General features: G+C 42.6%; 1 protein-coding gene across 2 annotated transcripts in view; it reads left to right on the top strand.

The window, feature by feature from the left end:
- Positions 1-21,337: 21,337 nt before the first annotated feature.
- Positions 21,338-21,735, top strand: part of CCDC93 (coiled-coil domain containing 93) — a 103,727-nt gene continuing 103,329 nt past the window's right edge. The window contains exon 1 of one of the 2 annotated variants that reach the window (XM_010860777.1): positions 21,338-21,521. In XM_010860777.1, the coding sequence (XP_010859079.1) occupies positions 21,480-21,521 (42 nt within the window). In that variant the 5' untranslated portion in view covers positions 21,338-21,479. The remainder of the gene's footprint in view (positions 21,522-21,735) is intronic. The other variant, XM_010860778.1, reaches the window with a different exon arrangement.

The raw sequence follows: 21,735 nt of genomic DNA, 5'->3' as shown, positions 1-21,735 counted from the left end.
CTGCAGTGCAGTTGCATAGCTGTATATGATTGGATTTGAGAATTTGTTTTAGCATTAGCTTCACTTCTTTATGTTCCAGGTTTTAATGCTATCCATAAAAGGAGAGAACTGCGTTGCCTTTTTAAAAGGATTAACACCAACAACAATAACAACAACAACAAAACATTCCATTTTTCAGTAGAAAGTCTGGGTTCCTTCTCTTTGCCAAGCACAATCCTAAGCCCAAGGACATTCAGGCACTTGCTCTATAGCTTCTTGACGTTTACAGTATAGAAGGGATGAGAGTCAACACTATTTTTTTTTTTCAAGATTTACTTATATGTTTATTTTTGGCTGTGGTGGGGTTTTTGTGGCTGCACTCAGGCTTTCTCTGGTTGAGGCAAGCAGGGCTCCTCTTTATTGTCACGTGCGGGCTTCTCATTGCAGTGGCTTTCTCTGGTTGCGGAGCACAGGCTCTACGTGATCAAGCTTTAGTAGTTGCTTTTCACAGGCTCTAGAGTGCTGGCTCAGTAGTTGGGGCCCATGGACTTAGTTGCTCCACAGCATGTGGGATCTTCCTAGACCAGGGATCAAAATGGTGTCCCTTGCATTGCAAGGTGGATTCTTAACCACTGGACCACCAGGGAAGCCCCGAGCTGCTGCTGCTTCTAAGTTGCTTCAGTTGTGTCTGACTCTGTGTGACCCCATAGACGGCAGCCCACCAGGCTCCCCCATCCCTGGGATTCTCCAGGCAAGAACACTGGGGTGGGTTGCCATTTCCTTCTCCAATGCATGAAAGTGAAAATGAAAGTGAAGTTGCTCAGTCGTGTCCAACTCTAAGCGACCCCATGGACTGCAGCCTACCAGGCTTCTCCGTCCATGGGATTTTCAAGGCGAGAGTACTGGAGTGGGGTGCCAGTGCCTTCTCCAGAAGCCCTGAGAGTCAACAATATTTAGAATAAATAAACTGTGGTTCATTCATACAGTGAAATGCTACAGCAGTAAAATAAAATGCTGTTACACACATCAATCTGGGTGCCTCTCACAGCCACAGTGGAGAGCATCTGTAAGAAGTTCAAGAATAGGAAAACTAGCCTATGATGATAAAAGCTAAAATAGAAAATCATTTATGGAAGAAGAGAGCCCTGCCTTCTGGGATATTAGAAATGTTTTGTGCTTAACCTGGGTAGTGGTACTTTGGATTTAGAGACATGCAAAGATTTTTTAAGATTGGCCACTTCACTGGGTGTATGTTATACCACAATACAATGTTAAAAAACAACCCCATATATAGGGTGTGTGTGCCTAGTCGCTCAGTCATGTCTGACTCTTTGTGACCCCATGGACTGTAGCCCACCAGGCTCCTCTGTCCATGGGGATTCTCCAGGCAAGAATACTGGAGTGGGTTGCCATGCCCTCCTCCAGGGGATCTTCTCCACCCAGGGATTGAACCCAGGTCTCTCACATTGGATTCTATACCATCTGAGCCACCAGGGAAGCTAATCATTTGTAATAAGTTCTACCAAGAAAGGATTTCCCTGGTGGTCCAGTGGTTAAGAATCCCCTCCCAAAGCAAGGGATATGGGTGTGATCCCTGTTCGGGGAACTAAGATCATAGTTTCGGGGCAACTAAGCCTGCTAGCCTTGATTAGAGAGAAGTCTGCACACCACAACTAAAGATCTCACATGCCACAACTAAGACCCAATGCAGCCATAAATAAATAAATATTTTTTTTAAAGTGCTGCCAAGCCTCCAAGAGGACCTGATCTGATCTGGGGCATGACTTCCCCAAGGAAGTCAGAAATAGAAAAGACGGGTTCAAAGAGATGAGCCTGCAGGAGGTACTGAGGAGAGAAGAGCTTGACTTCTGGAAGATGGGAAAGAGCACCAGAAAGGTTGGAGCAACAAGAGGGAGCAGTGTGAGGCGAGTGTGAAGAGGCAGGCAGCCACTTTCAGTCTGTTGTTAAGGTGTTGCGCTCAGCTCTGGGACCTATAGAAAGTGAAAGTATTTCTCAGTCATGTCCAACCCTTTGCTACCCTATAGACTGTAACCCACCAAGCTCCTCTGTCCATGAGATTCTCCAGGCAAGAATACTGGAGTGGGTTGCCATTCCCTTCTCCAGGGGATCTTCCCAACCCAGGGATCGAACCCAGGTCTCCTGCATTGCAGGCAGATTCTTTACCATCTGAGCCAATAGGGACCTGTGGAGGGGTCTTCAGAGAGCCACATTATAGAATCTTTAGAAATCAGTGGGTGTTCAATGTACTTTTCCTACAGACTGAGCTGACAACTGAAGGTTTCTGTAGCAACACTTTATTTTCCAATTTGCATTTAGGGGATCCCCTGATTTAATACAGACACTCTCATTTAATATAACTTCTCTCCCACTTTTCCTGCCCATTCTGTGCATAACAGCAGTGCTGTTGAGTCAAAGACTGACATGAGTATAGGATCGTACATGCACGCCTCTCCCAGATACAACATCTGGGACATAAAAACCCAGACCAGCCTGCATGACAGCCAGCACAGTCCTCGAGTACACCATTGCCCAGCCAGGCTTCCATGGAAACACCAGTGCTCCAGGAGGCATCAGTCAGTCTCTACAGTCAAACACACCTGTGAAACAGACAAAACACACAGTTTTTCTATTGTAGGGCTTCCCCCGGTGTTTCCTGTGTGAACACGCATTTTGACTTTCTAAGGGTGGGTGGGTGGGAAACAATATGCAACATTTCTAAACTTATCTGAACCATGGAGCCCTTTTATGGAGTAAATAAGGTTGACAAGTCAAGGTATTATTCAATGGAACACACTCTAAGAAACGGTGATGTGAAGTCTGACAGCATAGTGTTTCAGTCCCTTTCACTAATTATGATTCATGACATTACAGCAAGCAATAGCCTCCCCATCTCAATTTATTTTTAGAATAAATACAAACAAATGACGGAAAACTAAAGTTGTTATTTTATTTTTGTCTTTCATCAAGTTCTAATCCTTCCTTCACCATCATCTGGTCATCTTCTGTATTTGTTCACTGGATGCTCATTCATCTGATTGGCTGTAGATTATTCTCCTCCTTGGTAATTTTAAGTACCTAAAAAACTTCCACCAACTCCTTATATTGTTTGAAAGAAAGTTTGTTGATCTTTAACCCTTTTTAGAAATTATCATAAAGCTAACTGGACTCAGATCCCCATCCTCTTAATGATGATACATAAAATAGTGTTTTTCATATCTCAAGTCCCAAATTGTGTTACCTGTTGTAGACAATTTTCATGAAACAGACTGAAAAAAAAAATCTAGAAAGGTTAATTCTGCTATAGCTGACATATTCAGAATTTTTAGTATTCAGCCTAAGCTTTGCATTTTCTTTGCAATTTTCAAAATGCAGAGCCTCACACTCTCTTTCACAGGCTCTGGTATTATCCAGAAGCAATTACGAAGAAAAACGAAATTACCTTTCGTCATTCTATCTACTCTGGGCCTTGGAAATGCAGACTGACAATGAACTGACAATTATATGCAATCCACTTTCAGTTAATTTCACCATAAATTGAACCTGAGGACTGCTGACAAATAAAATATATTATTCTTCTGAAAACATTCTCTTTGGGGCTCCAGATCTTCAATCTATTTCATTAGTGGTCACGATCAAACTAAGTTGAAAATTGATTTATGCAATAGTTATCCTTCTGCAATAATTAATTAGGAAAATAATACTTTGGTGGAGCTTTGAAAAGGAGCAGTTTCTAAGGCTCTTTGATAAAATAGAAAACTTTTAAAATAATTATGAGGCAATGTTCCTAAGGGAGTAGATATGCATTGCCCTTGCCTATTTCCACAAGTCACTAGACTTAAATCGCAGTCAGAGATAGCTCCTTGAATTTCAATTCAGTTCATCTAACAATTTTTTGGTATGTGCTATGTGCCAGGCACTATATGCTAAGTCTTGGAGTATCACAGAAATGGAACATCCTCAATAAGTGTACATAGGCAGGTAGCCATGCATAGTATTAACTGTCATGATAAATGTTGTAATAGACATAATAGCAAAGTGTTTGGCAGTCATAGAGGCTCCAGAGATTAATTGTACTTGAATCATTGAGGAAAGCTTCATGGGAGAAAGTGGCATTGGAACAAGTTCTAGGACAATGGGTACATTTTTTTAAGGGGTACATTTTTAATTGGCTGAGATGAAGGGCTGGAGAGAATGTGAGTAGTTCAATTTCAGGCAGAGGGAACAGTACAAACAATTGCAAAGAATGAGGATGATTCCCAGTAGGTTTTGAGAAGAGGTGAGAAATCTAGGGTGGCTGTGTGTGGTAAGAGGAGGACGTGCTGGGATGAGACTGTGTAGAAGAAACAAAGTCCACAGACTATTTCTAATAAATGAGCTTTTAAATGAGGGGGCCACATTGTTCAAATGATAAATCTGGTGGCTGTGTCATAGGATGAAAGAGTACTGAAAGGTAATTGTTCTACTGAGAGGTGATAAAAAACTGTTGAAGAAGAAAATAAAGATGCAAGAAGGAGCAGAATTTAGGAATCATTTAATTCATCCCTTTAGAAGTCAAGGCATAGTGAGGTCTGAGGTTGGAAGGATCTTGGGGGCGTTGAAGTCATGGAGGTTGTGAGCCAAAGATGGTGAGGGAAAAGTATAAATTCAATGCTAAAGTCTTAAAGGAGGGAGGGAATATCATGGAAGATGATAGAGAAGGATGATATATCTTCACTATTTGACTCATTTATTCATTTAAAAAACTTGCCATTGAAAACCTACTCTACTGGGCATTGGGAATACAAGCACCAACAAAACATATTAAGACAGCAGCTTTGATCAAATGGGGGACTTATTTTCTTCAGGCAGAGGAAGGTTTCAAGGTTAGTTAACAGAAATTTAACTGAGCATATTTTTGCACCCAACAGGTTCTACTAGAAAGGAATCAAGGAAAAATGGACATCACAGTTGAGTAGCAAGTACACTTTGCATGTTTATGTTTATTTTTATTGCCCTGATTGATTAACATCTTACTGGGGTACAGATTCTATTAGATTAAAATAATTTTTCTTTAGAATTTTGAACATGCTGCTCCATTGTGATTTTAGCTTCCAGTGTTACTCTTGTGAAATCATGACATTCTAATTCTCATTTCTCTGTAATCTGGTCTTTCCTTCTGCAAAATCTTGGCATCTTCGCTTCATAGATAGTGTTCTCAAATGTCATTATACTGGGCTTTGATGTGGATCACTTTTCCATTCATTATGCCTGGCATTTGGAGGATCTTTCCGATCTTTTATTATTTCTTTGAAAATTCCATCCTCTATTGTCTTCTGTTCCAATGTCTGCCCTCCTGGACATTTCCTTCTCTCTATCTTCCATCTCTTCTATTGAATTTTTTGCTGTTGTTCGGTAGTTCAATCGTGCCTGACTCTTTGTGACCCCATGGACTGCAGCACGCCAGGCTTCCTTGTCCTTCACTATTTCCCAGAGCTTGCTCAAACTCATGTTCATTGAGTTGGTGATGCCATGCAACTATCTCATCCTCTGTCATCCCCATCTCCTCCTGCCTTCAATCTTTCCCAGCATCAGGGTCTTTTCAAATGAGTCAGTCCTTCCAATAAAGTGGCCAAAGGAATGGAGCTTCAGCTTCAGCATCAGTCCTTCCAATGAATATTCAGGACTGATTTCCTTTAGGATTGACTGGTTTGATCTCCTTGCAGTCCAAGGGACTCTCAAGAGTCTTCATCAATACCACAGTTCAAAAGTATCAATTCTTTGGTGCTCAGTCTTCTTTATAGTTTGACTCTCACATCCATACATGACTACCAGAAACACCATAGCTTTGACTATATGGACCTGTTAAATAAGGATAGCTCAGTGAGAAAATTTAGTGGAAAAAAGAGGCTGAATAATTCAGCCAGAAGGTGAGAGAAAGAACAACATGGGGAGACCAAGTTTTGGTGAACAAGGCCGCACTTTATTTTCCAAAGTAGTTTTTATACCTTAAGTTATGCATAGAGGATAATGGGGGAAGGGGTAGAGTCATGCAGTAAGCCAGGCTTTCTTCCTGCAAACTTATCATATGCAAAAGTTTAGGTGATTTGCATCATCTTCTGGCCCGGAGGCCTGTTAACATTTTAAGACCCTTTCATCAGAAAACTCACTTTTTTCTAAAGGTAATTAGTCAGGCGCCACCCTCCAAAAGCATTAGATAAAGTTGCATTCCTACAGAGCAAAGGTGTGGTGGGCTATAACAAGAAAAAGAATTAACTCAAGGGTCCAAGGTTGCAAACATTAAAGCTACTACTTACACCAATTATATTAATCAATACACTGCCAGGGACATAGTAGGTAAGGAATATGGAGACTTAGCAGCAAACATTGACCCAACAAGTGAAAAACCCTTCCCCAATACAATTTCTAATCAATCTTTTAACTGATCAAAGGAATCTGTATTTAGACAGTTTAGAACATCTCATGCCTCTCACAGTTGGGAGGCTCTGAACAATCACATGTGGCCAGAAAAACCTATTCAGGCAGGCTAGAGGACTTCCAAAGGAGTTTGTAGGTTGAAACACTATCACACCCAGGAACTTTATTAACTGGAGCTGTAAGTTAACTCTTTTTTCAGAGAGAGGTAGTGGGGGACAGCCCCTGTAAAGTCAGAGGTGTAGGTGAGAGCACAAAGCAGAAAATAGGCAGACTCTGGTTTTGGGGGTACATGCTCGAGAATTTCCAGGGGGACTCCTGAGGCTCAATCCTGCCTTTGCGTATGCTGAGCCTCCTTCCTCATGACCTTTGCCACAGGCGGAGTTCCTCACGCTGGCTCCCAGCAACCAAGGAGCAAGCATCTTTTAATTTCATGGGTGTAATACTTTGGCCACCTCATGCGAAGAGTTGACTCATCGGAAAAGACTTTGATGCTGGGAGGGATTGGGGGCAGGAGGAGAAGGGGACGACAGAAGATGAGATGGCTGGATGGCATCACCGACTCAATGGACATGAGTTTGAGTGAACTCTAGGAGTTGGTGATGGACAGGGAGGCCTGGCGTGCTGTGATTCATGGGGTCGCAAAGAGTTGGACACGACTGAGCGACTGAACTGAACTGAACTGAGTCACCATCTGCAGTGATTCCAAGAAAATAGATTCTGTCACTGTTTCCATTGTTTCCCCATTTATTGCCATGAAGTGATGGGACCAGATGCCATGATCTTTATTTTTTGAATGTTGAGTTTTAAGCCAGCTTTTTCACTCTCCTCTTTCACTTTCATCAAGAGGCTCTTTAGTTCTTCATTTTCTGCCATAAGGGTGGTGTCATCTGCATATCTGAGGTTATTAATGTTTTTCCTGGCAATCTTGATTCCAGCTTGTGCTTCATCCAGCCTGACATATTGCATGACGTACTGGGCACAGAAGTTAAATAAGCAGAGTGACAGTATACAGCTGTGATGTACTCCTTTCCCAATTTTGAAACAGTCCATTGTTCCATGTCTGGTTCTAACTGTTGCTTCTTGATCTGTATACAGATATCTCAGGAGGCAGGTAAGGTGGTCTGGTAGTCCCATCTCTTTAAGAACTTTCCACAGTTTGTTGTGATCCACACAGTCAAAGGTTTTAGTGTAGTCGGTGAAGCAGTAGATGTTTTTCTGGAACGCTCTTGCTTTTTCGATGATCCAACAGATGTTGGCAATTTGATCTCTGGTTCCTCTGCTTTTTCTAAATCCAGCTTGAACATCTGCAAGTTCTCAGTTCACATACTGTTGAAGCCTAGCTTGGAGAACTTTGAGCTTTATTTTGCTAGTGTGTGAGATGAGTGCAACTGGCAGTAGTCTGAACATTCTTTGGCATTGCCTTTTTTTGGAATTGAAGCGAAAACTGACTTTTTCCAGTCCTGTGGCCACTGTTGAGTTTTCCAGATTTGCTGGCATATTGAGTACAGTACTTTCACAGCATCATCTTTTAGGCTTTGAAATAACTCAGCTGGAATTCCATTACCTCTACTAGCTTTGTTGGTAGTGATGTTTCCTAAGGCCCACTCTACTTTGCACTCCAGGATGTCTGGCTCTAGGTGAGTGATAACACCATCATGGTTATCTGGGTCATTAAGATCTTTTTTGTATAGTTCTGCTGTGTATTCTTGCCACCTCTTCTTAATACCTTTTGCTTCTGAATTTTTAGTCAGCTTTTTCTTAATTGCTGAGAATTTTTTCATATTTGAATTATTAATTATAATTAATAATGAACTATAATTATAATTATATAATTACAGCATACAAGGTTGTTAAGTGAGGCTTTTAAAAATAAATTTGGAGTTGAAAACCCAGGTTTAAAACCCGGAATGTAATGTACGCCCATATTCCAAAGAGAGATGCTAGACCATCACACAAGACTCACTATGAGACAGTAAAACAGGTCTTGTTCTCTTAGTCTACCTCCCAACTCAAGTGCATATATGAAGAGAAAGTAAGAAAGAGGAGGGGAAGGAAGGGGAAAGGGAGGGAAGGAGAAATAGAGGTTGAGAGCATGGAAGAATGGAAAGAAGGAAGGAAGGAAGAGAGAAAGGAAGGAAACAAGGAAGGAAGAAAGGAAGGAGGGAAGGGAGAAAGGCTAGAGACTTTACAGAGTGAGTCAAGATTTTTTTAAAAAAATATATACATAGGAGTGGAAACGTGTGGATGGTTCTCCTCCCCCCACCCCCTCAGGCCCAGCAAGGAGACACTTCTCAACACACAATCAAGTCCCCTGGGATTGTCTGCTGTGTGTGGAGACCAGCATCTTGGGCCCCAGCCAGCTTCTGCTAAGCTGCAGGCCCCTGTGGGCTTGATCTACCTATGCTGCCACTTAGGCAACCAGCAAAGTTTGGGGAGAGAGAGCTTTACGGGAGAACTAGATCCATGTCCTCTGGACTTAGGGGGTCAGCTGGGTGGGGGCAGAGAGGTTAGTGCCTTCTGGTCACCTGAGACTGCCTGGTAATACTTGTGTAGGACAAATAAGAAAGTATAGTGGAAATGGTTTACATTTTCATACAAGAGAGAAGGGAAGGAAGTGGAACGGATGAGTCCTGAGTTTCAGCAACTAAGTGGAAAACCAGGCAAGTAAGAGCTTGAAAGGACCCCACCACCACCACCACCTAATAGTTCTGCACAAGCAGATGGAAACTTGAAAGGATCCCACCACCACCACCACCTAATAGTTCTGCACAAGCAGATGGAAGAACAGGGGTAATATCATGAGACATCGGCAACATGGTGTTCCTCTCAATGAAGTGTGGGAAGAACAGAACAAGGTCAAAAGTCCCTTGAAATTGTAGGCAAAAAGTACTACCAGAAGGGATCAGCTTATGTAAACCCATGGCTGATTCATATCAATGTATGGCAAAAATCACTACAATATTGTAAAGTAATTAGCCTCCAACAAAAATAAATACATTTTAGAAAATTAAAAAAAAAAGAAAACTAGTTCTATGTCAAGAAATAGTGATTGATAAAATTAAATTCTGATGCACATATTACATGTATTATGTATAAACATATGTGGTTACTAAAAATAAAGAAAAAATAATTTTATCTATGTATGGATACGTTTTGCTAAATATGGCTAGAGAAAACCATGGATGGCATACCACATTTAAAAACATGTAACCTCAGATATGCAGATGACACCACCCTTATGGCAGAAAGTGAAGAGGAACTCAAAAGCCTCTTGATGAAAGTGAAAGAGGAGAGTGAAAAAGTTGGCTTAAAGCTCAACATTCAGAAAACGAAGATCATGGCATCTGATCCTGTCACTTCATGGGAAATAGATGGGGAAACAGTGGAAACAGTGTCAGACTTTATTTTTGGGGGCTCCAAAATCACTGCAGATGGTGATTGCAGCCACGAAATTAAAAGACGCTTACTCCTTGGAAGGAAAGTTATGACCAACCTAGATAGCATATTGAAAAGCAGAGACATTACTTTGTCAACAAAGGTCCATCTAGTCAAGGCTATGGTTTTTCCTGTGGTCATGTATGGATGTGAGAGTTGGACTGTGAAGAAAGCAGAGCACTGAAGAATTGATGCTTTTGAACTGTGGTGCTGGAGAAGATTCTTGAGAGTCCCTTGGACTGCAAGGAGATCCAACCAGTCCATCCTAAAGGAGACCAGTCCTGGGTGTTTATTGGAAAGACTGATGTTGAAGCTGAAACTCCAATAATTTGGCCACCTCATGCAAAGAGTTGACTCATTGGAAAAGACCCTGAAGCTGGGAGGGATTGGGGGCAGGAGGAGAAGGGGACGACAGAGGATGAGATGGCTGGATGGCATCACGACGTGATGGACATGAGTCTGAGTGAACTCCGGGAGTTGGTGATGGACAGGGAGGCCTGGCGAGCTGTGATTCATGGAGTCGTAAAGAGTCAGACAGGACTGAGCAACTGAACTGAACTGAAACAAGCAAAATGTAGGACGTTTGTCTAAAACATTAACCCAATAAATGCCGTATTTATCTCTGTGGAAAAAAAAGAAAGAAAGGATCAGCTTGGGGCAACTGTCACACAAAGGCATCAGTGATAGGCAGGATCGCCCAATTAAATACAGTGTTCTTCCAATTTCGGCTTCCCTTAGGCATGATACTGGGAGGGGCAGAAGCATCAGTTAGTGGATGTGGGAATAAGTAGGGTGAGAGTGATAAAAGAATAGTCCATGAACCCTCACTTTCATTTTGCAGAATTCTGGGTCAGATTCATGCTAGGAAGGGGCAGAAGGTATGAATTGGATGAAAGACTGAAGGTGAGACTAGACTGAACTGTTTAATTACCCGAAAAGGAAATATTCTAACCTCCCAAAGTGCACATAAGAGCGTATGCACAGATTTGATCCAGGTGCGGGGGAAAGGAACTCTAACAACAACTTAAAGAAGAGGGATAGGACGACACCCAGGTTGCTTCCTGCTTGCACCTTATTGAGTATAACTCATTTCATGACCTGGATATAATAGCATGTTTGTTTCCTCTTCCATTTTCTTCCATTCTCTTTGTCCTTGTGCAATCATACTCTTGCTATCATTTTATTTGGATTTCAGGGCAGAGAGAAGACGGGCACACATGTCTAGTCCCTTTTCCAACCACAAATCAATGCAACTGCATTTTTTTATTCCCAAAGCTTTTTCCAAGAATAAGCTAACCTATTGATATTTGAAATGAGAAATCAATAGATGATAGGATAGTCCCGAATTCCCATGTAAATATTGGTGTATTTCACTTACATAAGCTTACCTCGGAGAACAGTTTTAACTGTGGTCCACCTGAACTCTTTTGCAAGATCATTGACTGTCACATCTGCCACCTGGTGGCCATTCTGATGCACACATTATGCTAATATTACCACGCCTGGCCTACAGCTTTTCATGGTACACTTGTTCAAGGCAGGTTCGGGGTATGAAGATAAACAGAAAACACACATCCCCTGTCCTTCCTTGAGGAGCTGACAGTATAATGGGGAGACAAAAAATATGCACGCATTTTAGGGTGATTTGTAAGAGCTAAGGGACTAAGGTTCAATTCTGTATTTTTAACTTTTACTTTCTCAACTGGCTTTTCCCCTGCAATTTAATAAAAGATACTCATGTCTCTGCCATCTTTTAAAAAAATCCAAATAAACACTTTCCATCAATCATGTACTCCTTACCATCTTATTTCTTTCCTTTGATTCATAAGTAAACTTCTCCAAAGAGGAGTCTATACCCTCTGTCCCCTCTTTCTTGCTGATAGTTTAAAGTTTTTAATTTCATTTTCACATATATATAATATATATAATTTATTTATTTTAATTGAAGGCTAATTACTTTACAATACTGTAGTAGTTTTTGCCATACATTGACATGAATCAGTCATGGGTGTATATGTGTTCCCCATCCTGAACCCCCCCTCCCACCTCCTTCCCCATCCCATCCCACAGGGTCATCCCAGTGCACCAGCCCTGAGCACCCTGTCTCATAAATAATTAAAATATGCAGAAAATAATAATAAAGTTGCCAAATTATCACCCATCTTTATCAAATATTGACATTGTATCATACTTGTCTTAGATCTTCTTTCCCCAAGAAATAAAGCATTAGAGATTGAAAAGATGCTCTGTGGTCATGCTTCCCACTCTGTTCCTGATCCATCTCCTCCCTGCCCCAAGAGAGAATCACAATCATGAGCATAATTCCCATGCAGACTTCCATGCTTTAAGTTCATATTTATGTATCCATAAGCACTGAATGACTTCCCTGGTGGCTCAGACAGTAAAGCATCTGCTTACAACGCTGGAGACCTGGGTTCGATCCCTGGGTTGGGAAGATCCTCTGGAGAAGGAAATGGCAACCCACTCCAGTACTCTTACCTGGAAAATCCCATGGATGGAGGAGCCTCGTAGGCTACAGTCCATGCGGTTGCAAAGAGTTGGACACGACTGAGTGACTTCACTTTCACTTTCAAACATTGAATAATATTATTTTGAATGGTTGTAAATTCAGAAAATCATTATGAAAGTTGCTTTCCTTAAAAATTCAACTTTGTATTTTTCATATTTATCCATAGTCAAACATATAACTCTAGTTCATTTTCACCACTGGATATTAAACCATAGCATGAAGATATCCTGAATTATATATGATGAATATATATCATATATTTTGATGAATATTTGATTTTGCCTTCATTTGATGAATATTTAGGTCACAGTCAGTATTTCTATCCCAAACAATGCTTGCCATAAACAATCACGTGTATATCTCCTTGCTCACGTGTGTGGTTTTTGAAAAGAGGACCCTCTGTCTTGCCCCTGTTCTGGAAAGTGAGGAAGAAACTTCCCAAGAGTTCTCTCTATCGAGGGTCTTTGCCAGCCCATCACATCCTCTGCTGGAGACAAGAAATGTCACTGCCCTAAGCACTGGATTCAGTCCCCTATCCACACAACCTGAGAACAGAAGTTACTTACCTGCCAAGTTGATGCCACCGTGTAATGAGTCTACTTCTGAGCATCCAGAACTACAATATTATTTCTTCTCTCTCTATTAATATAATTCTGATTTCTTTTTTTTCTTACTTTTATTGCTATTAAGTAATGGTTCAAATAGGGTTTCCCTGGTGGCTCAGTTGCAAAGAATCTGCCTGCAATGCAGGAGCCACAGGAAACTCAGGTTCTATCCCTGGGTCGGGAAGATCCCCTGGAGGAAGTCATGACAACCCACTCCAGTATTCTTGCCTGGAGAATCCTGCGACCAGAGAAGCCTGGCAGACTATGGTCCATATGGTCTCAAGAGTCAGACACAACTGAATCAACTTAGTATGTATCCATGCAACCGTTCAAATAGAAGCCTATTAGAATGACAATTTTAGGATGGTATTTTATAATTTTAGATGATTTAAGTGCCAATCTTACAAATTAATGACTTCTATGTCATTCCGTTTGTAGGTGGAGCAGATTATTTTTGTTGTTTTAACAAATCCAACTAAACAATCCAGAAACATGGCTGCAATCTTTTGTCTTTTACAAGAAATGTAAAGGGTCTTAGGATAAAATTTCAGAAATATACAACATATTTGTGACTTTCACTTGTAAATTATTTCCACTTTATTTGATTTCAAGATAATGAAAGCATAATATATCTCTGCTACTGCTAAGTCACTTCAGTCGTGTCCGACTCTGTGTGACCCCATAAATGGCAACCCACCAGGCTCCCCCGTCCCTGGGATTCTCCAGGCAAGAACACTGGAGTGGGTTGCCATTTCCTTCTCCAATGCATGAAAGTGAAAAGTGAAAGGGAAGTCGCTCAGTTGTGTCAGACCCTTCACGACCCCATGGACTGCAGCCCACCAGGCTCCTCCATCCATGGGATTTTCCAGGCAAGAGTACTGGAGTAGGGTGCCATTGCCCTCTCCCAATATATCTCTGCTTATGACTATTTAAGAAGTCTCTCCTACTGACCCAGAAAAACTCATTTTTTGGTCTCTAAAGTAATTTTGGATTTTCTTGTTTAGCTTCACATGGAAATTTGACGGAACTGTCATTCCTTGGAAAATGTTATATAAATGCAGTTTATTTAGAAGTATACTTCCTGAGTCAGTTGTTTCCTCTCCTACCACTTCCAGATGGTGTAAGGGTTGGGTTTCAGCTGTTGCTGTTTACTAGAATCCCCATAACATGAATGGCTTTCCATAACATAAAATGGTAGGAGTTTTACATGAGTAATCAGAGTCCATCTCTGTAGAACAAGAATTAAAGTGACTCTACTGATAAGATGAACATGTTTATGAAATACTTTTTCTTCAAACCTTCTGATACCTGTCCTTGTGCTTAGGTGAGATCCAAACACTTTGGGGTGGTCCACAAGGTACTGGGTGGGTGGGGACTGGGGCCCCTCCATCACTGCTCTCGGGGCTCCAACCCTTCAGGCTCACCCAGCTCCTCCCTTCTCTGCCCACACAGGTGCCTCAGCCCAGAGGCTTTCCCCTGCTATCCTCTTACCACACCCAGGCTTCAGTGGATGTCACTGGAGTAATTCTCACTGACTTTCCACTTCAAACCATTCCTCCTGCTCCTCCTCTTCATTTCGCGTTTCCACCTACCATCGATGGCACTTATTTCACATACAGTCATGCAGTTTTGATGTGATTATTTGTTGACTGTGCACAGTCATCTCCATTTTGTTGATTTTATGTATCCACTGTACTTCTGTCAGAGATTTGGGGGTGCTTGTGGCCTCTGGAGGGGCAGTTCCTCCTTGTGTGGTGAATGTGTCAGACTACACTGTGAGGACAATGTTAGCAAACAATCTCCAAAGCTCACTGCTCACTGCAAATACTGACAGTCCTCTCAGGGCGTTGGCTGAGCTGGGTTTGGCAGGGTTGGGTCTCAGGTCCTCTCCCTTCTCTGTTTCTTGTTCAAGAGCCCAGGCAGAAGGAACTGTGACTGCCTGGGTATATTCTTATGATGGACAGAATGAACAGAAGGATTCTTAGTATCTCTGCCCAGAACCGGCACAACCTCATATCTTCCCACATTCTTCCAGCCAAATCAATTCTTTTGACTCAAAGTCAATACAGGACACTTGACATCCATAGTGGCTAGATGCTAAATTGTTGGTAATCCCTCCCAGTCACTGTGAAAACTGCAAATTCTCCTTGGGTGCTGAATCACAACCCCTCACCCCCACTGAGAACACTTCTCAGTGACTGGCACACAGCAGACATTCAGTGGATATTTGATATCCATTGGGGACAGTTTGGCAGAATTAACTTTGCCAAATTGCCCTCCAGAACCCTTGAAAATTTTACTCAATGATGAGGGAGTGTTACAGCAATTAGTTTAATGTCCTTACAACATTATTACTTCCACGCAAAGCTTACAACTTTTTAATGTGAAGCTTTGGATTTTTTTTTCTTTTCATGTACTTAGTAAAAATTGCTTTGAGTATTTCTCTATTCAAGTCTTCCGCTCATTTTTCTATTAAATTTTTCTTCCTCATTTGCAAGAACTCTTGTCACGGGTAAGGAATATTTTCCTAGTTTGTCTTTTAAATGTTTTAATGATTTTCTGATGGGCAGACATTGCTAATATTTACATAGCCTCATCTCTTACCCTTTTCCTTCCTGGTCTGCTGCAGTGAACATTTTTACTGACAACATGGTTTGCACCAAAAGCGTATATACTATAATGTATTTGCCCATTCCCTTTTAGTGGGCTATTTACATGGTTTCCAGGTTTTTCTGTTATAAATAATATTATGATGAAGATCACCTTTTTTTTAAGGTTTCTTTTTAATGTGGACCATTTTTTAAAAGTCTTTATTGAATTTGTTACAATATTGTTTCTATTCTGTTTTGGTTTTCCAACTGGGAGGCATGTGGGATCTTAGCTCCATGACCAGGGATCGAACCCACACCCCCTGCATTGGAAGGCAAAGTCTTAACCACTGGATTGCCAGGGAAGTCCTATGATGAAGATCTTGTACTTTAAGTCTTAGCAGTGGAAGCATCTGGTCCAAGGATATCAGTTCTTGATACAGTCTGTCAAATTATTACTGATACTCTGCTTTCCAGGCCCCACACTCTAGATTCCACACTTAAGATCTTCACCTCCTAGTCAGCCACACCCCAGGCCCTGCTGATGAACCCTTACCAGCCAGCCTTGTAAGGCAGCAGGCAAGGTGAGGTGGGGTGGGGGTGGGGTGGGCGAGAGTGGGTCTGGAGGGGCAAACAGAGGTTTCCAGAACACCCTAGATGCTCCTTCTTCCTGGAATGCTCTTCCCTGAGCTCTTCCCATACATAGCACCTTCTTGAGACTGGAGTCTTCCCTCAATGGCTCCCAAGAACACTATCCTGACCCCTTTATCTAGAAGATGTACATGCTATTGGATCTAAAAGAGCCTCTGACTCCAACGCATTACTCCCTATCACATTACACTGTTTCTTTTTCTTGAAGACCACTTACATCTATCCAATACTAACTTATTAATTTACATACTTAATTGCTGTCACTAATCATCTCATCTGGTTTGCTAACTGCAGTATATCCACCATCAGGAAATAGTCTCTGGCACAAAAAGAGTGGTTCTTGGATTGGCTGCTCACCGAAGTCACCTGTGAAGTTTTAAAAATTCACTTCCTCCTCCAAATAAGAAATGTATAATGTTAAATAATTGGAGAAGGAAATGGCAACCCACTCCAGTATTCTTGCCTGGAGAATCCCGTGGACATAGGAGCCTGGTGGGCTGCTGTCTATGGGGTCTCACAGAGTCAGACATGATTGAAGCAGCTTAGCAGCAGCAGCAGCAATGTTAAATAATTTTATCAAGAAAAAGCTGGATATCATTTTCCACAGGAGATACAGAATATAACAGATGCTCTCAAGCATTTATTCATTGCTGTGTAGCTGGATCTTTGTCAAGTCCTTTCTAATGTTGCTAATAGAGTGTGGTTGTGAAAATGATGGAAATTGTTGGAATTCTTTAATAAGAGTATAATGCTTGGAAAGATGCAGTAGAACTCATCCAAGTGTGTGTGTGTGTGTGACATGCTGGGTTGGGTCTGAAAGCAGAGGGTGTTAGGTTTGCTTGTGCCTCTATTTTTTGTGCACAAATAGAGTGCACTAATGGTGCACTGCTGGTCCCTCTATTTTTTACTATAGAAATATGACATGCTTAATATAGGATGTGTGTTGTAAAATTTTACTGTGTGAGAACAGATCAGCATACAATTAAGAATTTTCAAAAAGAACTCACTTAAAGACTTTTAGCTTGCTTACGGATCTTAAATTTTATGTGCCACAGTAATCTAAAAAGAAACCTAACAATAACAATGTAGTCACTAATTACTATCATGTTGCCCGAGTACATATACCTGCATTGTTTTGTGTATAAACAATATATTCCAGGGGAAACATTCAATACTCATGTTTCCTTCCAGATCAATTAAACCAGAATTTCTGGAGGTGGAACCCAAGGTATTGGTAACTTTTAAAACTCCCTTGGTGATTTTAAAGTGCAGCCAAGTTTGAGAGCCACTGATGTAAAAGGAATTCGGGGATATTTGTTGGATTGACGGTTGGATGGATGAATGACAGAAGGATAAAAGAACACTGTGAATCAGAAATCTGAGGCTCTAGTTCCAGCACTGCCAATAATGTGCTATGTATCCTAAACTGTGTCACTCTACTTTTATAAACACCCATAGCTGCCTTCCAAGTTCCTGCTTCAAGACTTCACAATTCCCCTTCTTGGTTATAGCAAGGGCCCTAGAGTGGAAAAGCTGCAAGAAACACAAGGACAGCGTGTTTGAGGCTTTATAAAAATGCATCCAGAATAGAGATGATCCTAACAGAAAGCTCTTTACCATGGCAAACTTTTACCTAGGAAAGGAAAGCATCTGCAAGGTTCTTGAGAATCTCACACTTAGAAGAACATCACACATCTCTGTACTGGATGTGCAGAGGAGGGACAAACTGATCCCTAATCCCCAAATATCCCAGTGGGAAGTAAAATGTGTGTATGGGTACCCTAAGCCAGAAGAAGGGGAGAGATGCGTTTATCTGTGTCCCCACAAACCTCTTTCTGATATAGTCTGTTTGAAGCCTTCTCCAAGGTAAACATGAGCTACTCAAACTTTCTTGACTGCTATCTTGGCTGACTTGCTGAATCTTTGAAAAAAAGGGGTGGGGTGGGGGACACACTGACTCTGCTACTGTTAGTCTACACAGACAGTAAAACAGTATGGTTTCTTACTGGGAAAGATAGCTGCTCATGTTTATTTAAAGCATGATAAAGGCATTTACAACAGGGAACTCCTGTGTGGCCTACCTGATTCCTATTATTCTTCAGGCCCTATTCCCCAGGCTGCTTTAAATACAGCTCTCTGCTGTGGGAGTTAGCGCTATGAGTCCCTTGGCATCAGTACCTGCCTGGTCATTCAACAGTGGCTACAAATTATCCACCTTTAGTCCCCCTCATCCTATGCCATCTCAGGGAAGGACAGTTTTAAGACTACAAAAATAACTCACACGCTAGTAAAGTAATGCTCAAAATTCTCCAAGCCAGGCTTTAACAGTACATGAACCGTGAACTTCCAGATGTTCAAGCTGGTTTTAGAAAAGGCAGAGGAACCAGAGATCAAATTGCCAACATCCGCTGGATCATGGAAAAAGCAAGAGAGTTCCAGAAAAACATCTATTTCTGCTTTGTTGACTATGCCAAAGCCTTTGACTGTGGATCACAATAAACTGCAGAAAATTCTGAAAGAAATGGGAATACCAGACCACCTAACCTGCCTCTTGAGAAACCTGTACGCAGGTCAGGAAGCAACAGTTAGAACTGGACATGGAACAACAGACTGGTTCCAAATAGGAAAAGGAGTACGTCAAGGCTATATATTGTCACCCTGCTTATTTAACTTATATGCAGAGTACATCATGAGAAATGCTGGGCTGGAGCAAGCACAAGCTGGAATCAAGACTGCCGGGAGAAATACCAATAACCTCAGATATGCAGATGACACCACTCATATGGCATAAAGCAAAGAACTAAACAGCTTCTTGATGAGAGTGAAAGAGGAGAGTGGAGTTGGCTTAAAGCTCAACATTCAGAAAACTAAGATCATGGCATCTGGTCCCATCACTTCATGGCAAATAGATGGGGAAACACTTGAAACACTGACAGATTTTATTTTGGGGGGCTTGCAAATCACTGCAGATGGTGACTGCAGCCATGAAATTAAAAGACACTTGCTCCTTGGAAGAAAAGTTATGACCAACCTAGATAGCATATTAAAAAGCAGAGACATTACTTTGCCAACAAATGTCCATCTAGTCAAGGCTGTGGTTTTTCCAGTAGTCATGTATGGATGTGAGAGTTGAACAATAAAGAAAGCTGAGCACCAAAGAATTGATGCTTTTGAACTGTGGTGTTGGAAAAGACTCTTGAAAGTCCCTTGGACTACAAGGAGATCCAACTTGTACATCCTAAAGCAAATGAGTCCTGTATATTCACTGGAAGGACATATGCTGAGGCTGAAACTCCAGTCCTTTGGCCATCTGATGCGAAGAACTGGCTCATTGGAAAGAAAACACCCTGATGCTGGGAAAGATTGAAGGTAGGTGAAGAAGGGGACGATAGAGGATGAGATGGTTGGATGGCATCACCGACTCAATGCACATGAGTTTGGGTAAACTCCGGGAGTTGGTGATGGGCAGGGAGGCCTGGCGTGCTGCAGTCCATGGGATCGCAAGGAGTCAGACATGACTGAGCAACTGAACTGAACTTAAGAAGTTATGAAAGTGGGCACCTTAGACATTGTTTCCCTGGCTTCACAGTGGATAAGAGTAAAGTGCCACACAACACAGGCAAGACTGGTCTCATAACACCATAATTTGAATATTCAAATTTCTCAACTTACTAAATATCGTTAGCAATATTTACTAAGTATATTTTAAAAGGAAATGGTCGTTCATACGATGCTTCCAACCTCTTGGATACTCTCAGTTCAGTTGGTGATGCCATCCAGCCATCTCATCCTCTGTCGTCCCCTTCTCCTCCTGCCTCCAATCCCTCCCAGCATCAGCGTCTTTAACAATGAGTCAACTCTTCACATGAGGTGGCCAAAATATTGGAGTTTCAGCTTTAGCATCAGTCCTTCCAAAGAACACCCAGGACTGATATCCTTTAGAATGGACTGGTTGGATCTCCTTGCAGTCCAAGGGACTCTCAAGAGTCTTCTCCAACACCACAGTTCAAAAGCATCAATTCTTTGGCACTCAGCTTTCTTCACAGTCCAACTCTCACATCCATACATGACCACTGGAAAAACCATAGCCTTGACTAGATGGATCTTTGTTGACAAAGTAATGTCTCTGCTTTTGAATATTACTCTGGTTCCAGAGAAGTCTCTCCTCTGTCAAGAAAAGGCCCAGGAGGAGTGCAAAAGGCGCAGAGAATTTCTTCAAGGCAAACATTAACTGAGTACCTGCTTTTTAAGATGCTAGGGATGCAGAGAGGAACACATACGCACACACAACCTCTTTGAGTTCGAGGGACTCACAACCTCACACTCCTCACTCGGCCCCTCCCACCCAACACACTCACAGAGGAAACTTTTCTACAGGAAGAGTTTCACACGTCACCTCTTCCTTCATTGCTTAAAGAAGAAAAAAAATAATAATTATAGAGCCGGTGCCCAAGGCTTTTGGCTAGGTACATAACTTCTTTATATAAATGCCATTCTCTGGGACCGACAAGGTATGCTTCAGGTAAATGGTGTAACTACAATGACATCATTGCAGGAGTTGCATCCTCAGAGATGACTTTCCTCTCAGCAGAACATGAAACGGAGGGTGGTTAGGGTGAGTGAACACGATGCACTCACTGGCTGAAGGAAGGCAGCGAGCCTAACAATCCTTTTTTGGGGACTCGGTTCCCTGGTCCGTATATCAAGAAGTTTGCCCAAGTGCGTGTAACTCAGGGGACACCCCGATTCTGAACTAGAACCAGCCCGGGTCTGAATAGCCAAGTTGATCATTGCTCAAGCCTTGATTCGGGAGCAACCGGGCTTCCGAAGTTCGGCTCACAGAGAGGACCAAACCCACTTGGGGCATCCGATGCCCGTGAGAAGCAGAGAGGGGAGGCAGGATACAAACCTTCCCCAAGATTGAGGAATAATCCTTTTATAAAGCACCTCGGATGAACATGCAGAGCCCCGGCGCGAAGCTACGCGGAACGTGGACAGCGTCAAGCGGCCCGGACTACACCTCCTTGCCAGCGAGGGTCCGGGCCTTGCCCGGGGCTGCCCTCGCGCAGGCGCAGTCGCGCAACACTCCCGCCCCAGCGCGCATGCTCCACCGAGCTGCAGCGCTCCAGGCTCCCGGCGGCGGCGGAGGAAGTTTCCGTTCTGCACTCCACCCCGGTAGCAGCTTCGGGGCCGGGGACAGCTTCCTCCGGACGCTCGGCGGGCTTCGCTGCCGCCTCAGGGCGGTCCGAGGGGATCATGGGGTTGTCAAAGGGGCCGGAAGGCCAGGGTCTCCCGGAGGTAAGGAACCCCTCCTCCCTCCCTGACACGTCCGGGTTTCCGAGCGAGGGCCGAGCCTGCGGGGTCGCAGGCACCGGGAGATCCAGCAGCGTTTAGGGCTCCCCGCCTCCTTTCTCAGATATGTCCGCTTCCCCAACACCGGCCCTGTCCTCTGGGGGCCAGGCTAGTTCCCCAGTGTGGACATGGGCGGAGACTAACTTCAAACGGTGCTGGG

Source organism: Bison bison, unplaced genomic scaffold (assembly GCF_000754665.1).
Source record: "Bison bison bison isolate TAMUID 2011002044 unplaced genomic scaffold, Bison_UMD1.0 scf7180017864471, whole genome shotgun sequence".
Lineage (NCBI taxonomy): Eukaryota > Metazoa > Chordata > Mammalia > Artiodactyla > Bovidae > Bison > Bison bison.
The sequence above is the reverse complement of the archived record's forward strand: the minus strand, read 5'-3'. Positions and strand labels throughout refer to the sequence as shown.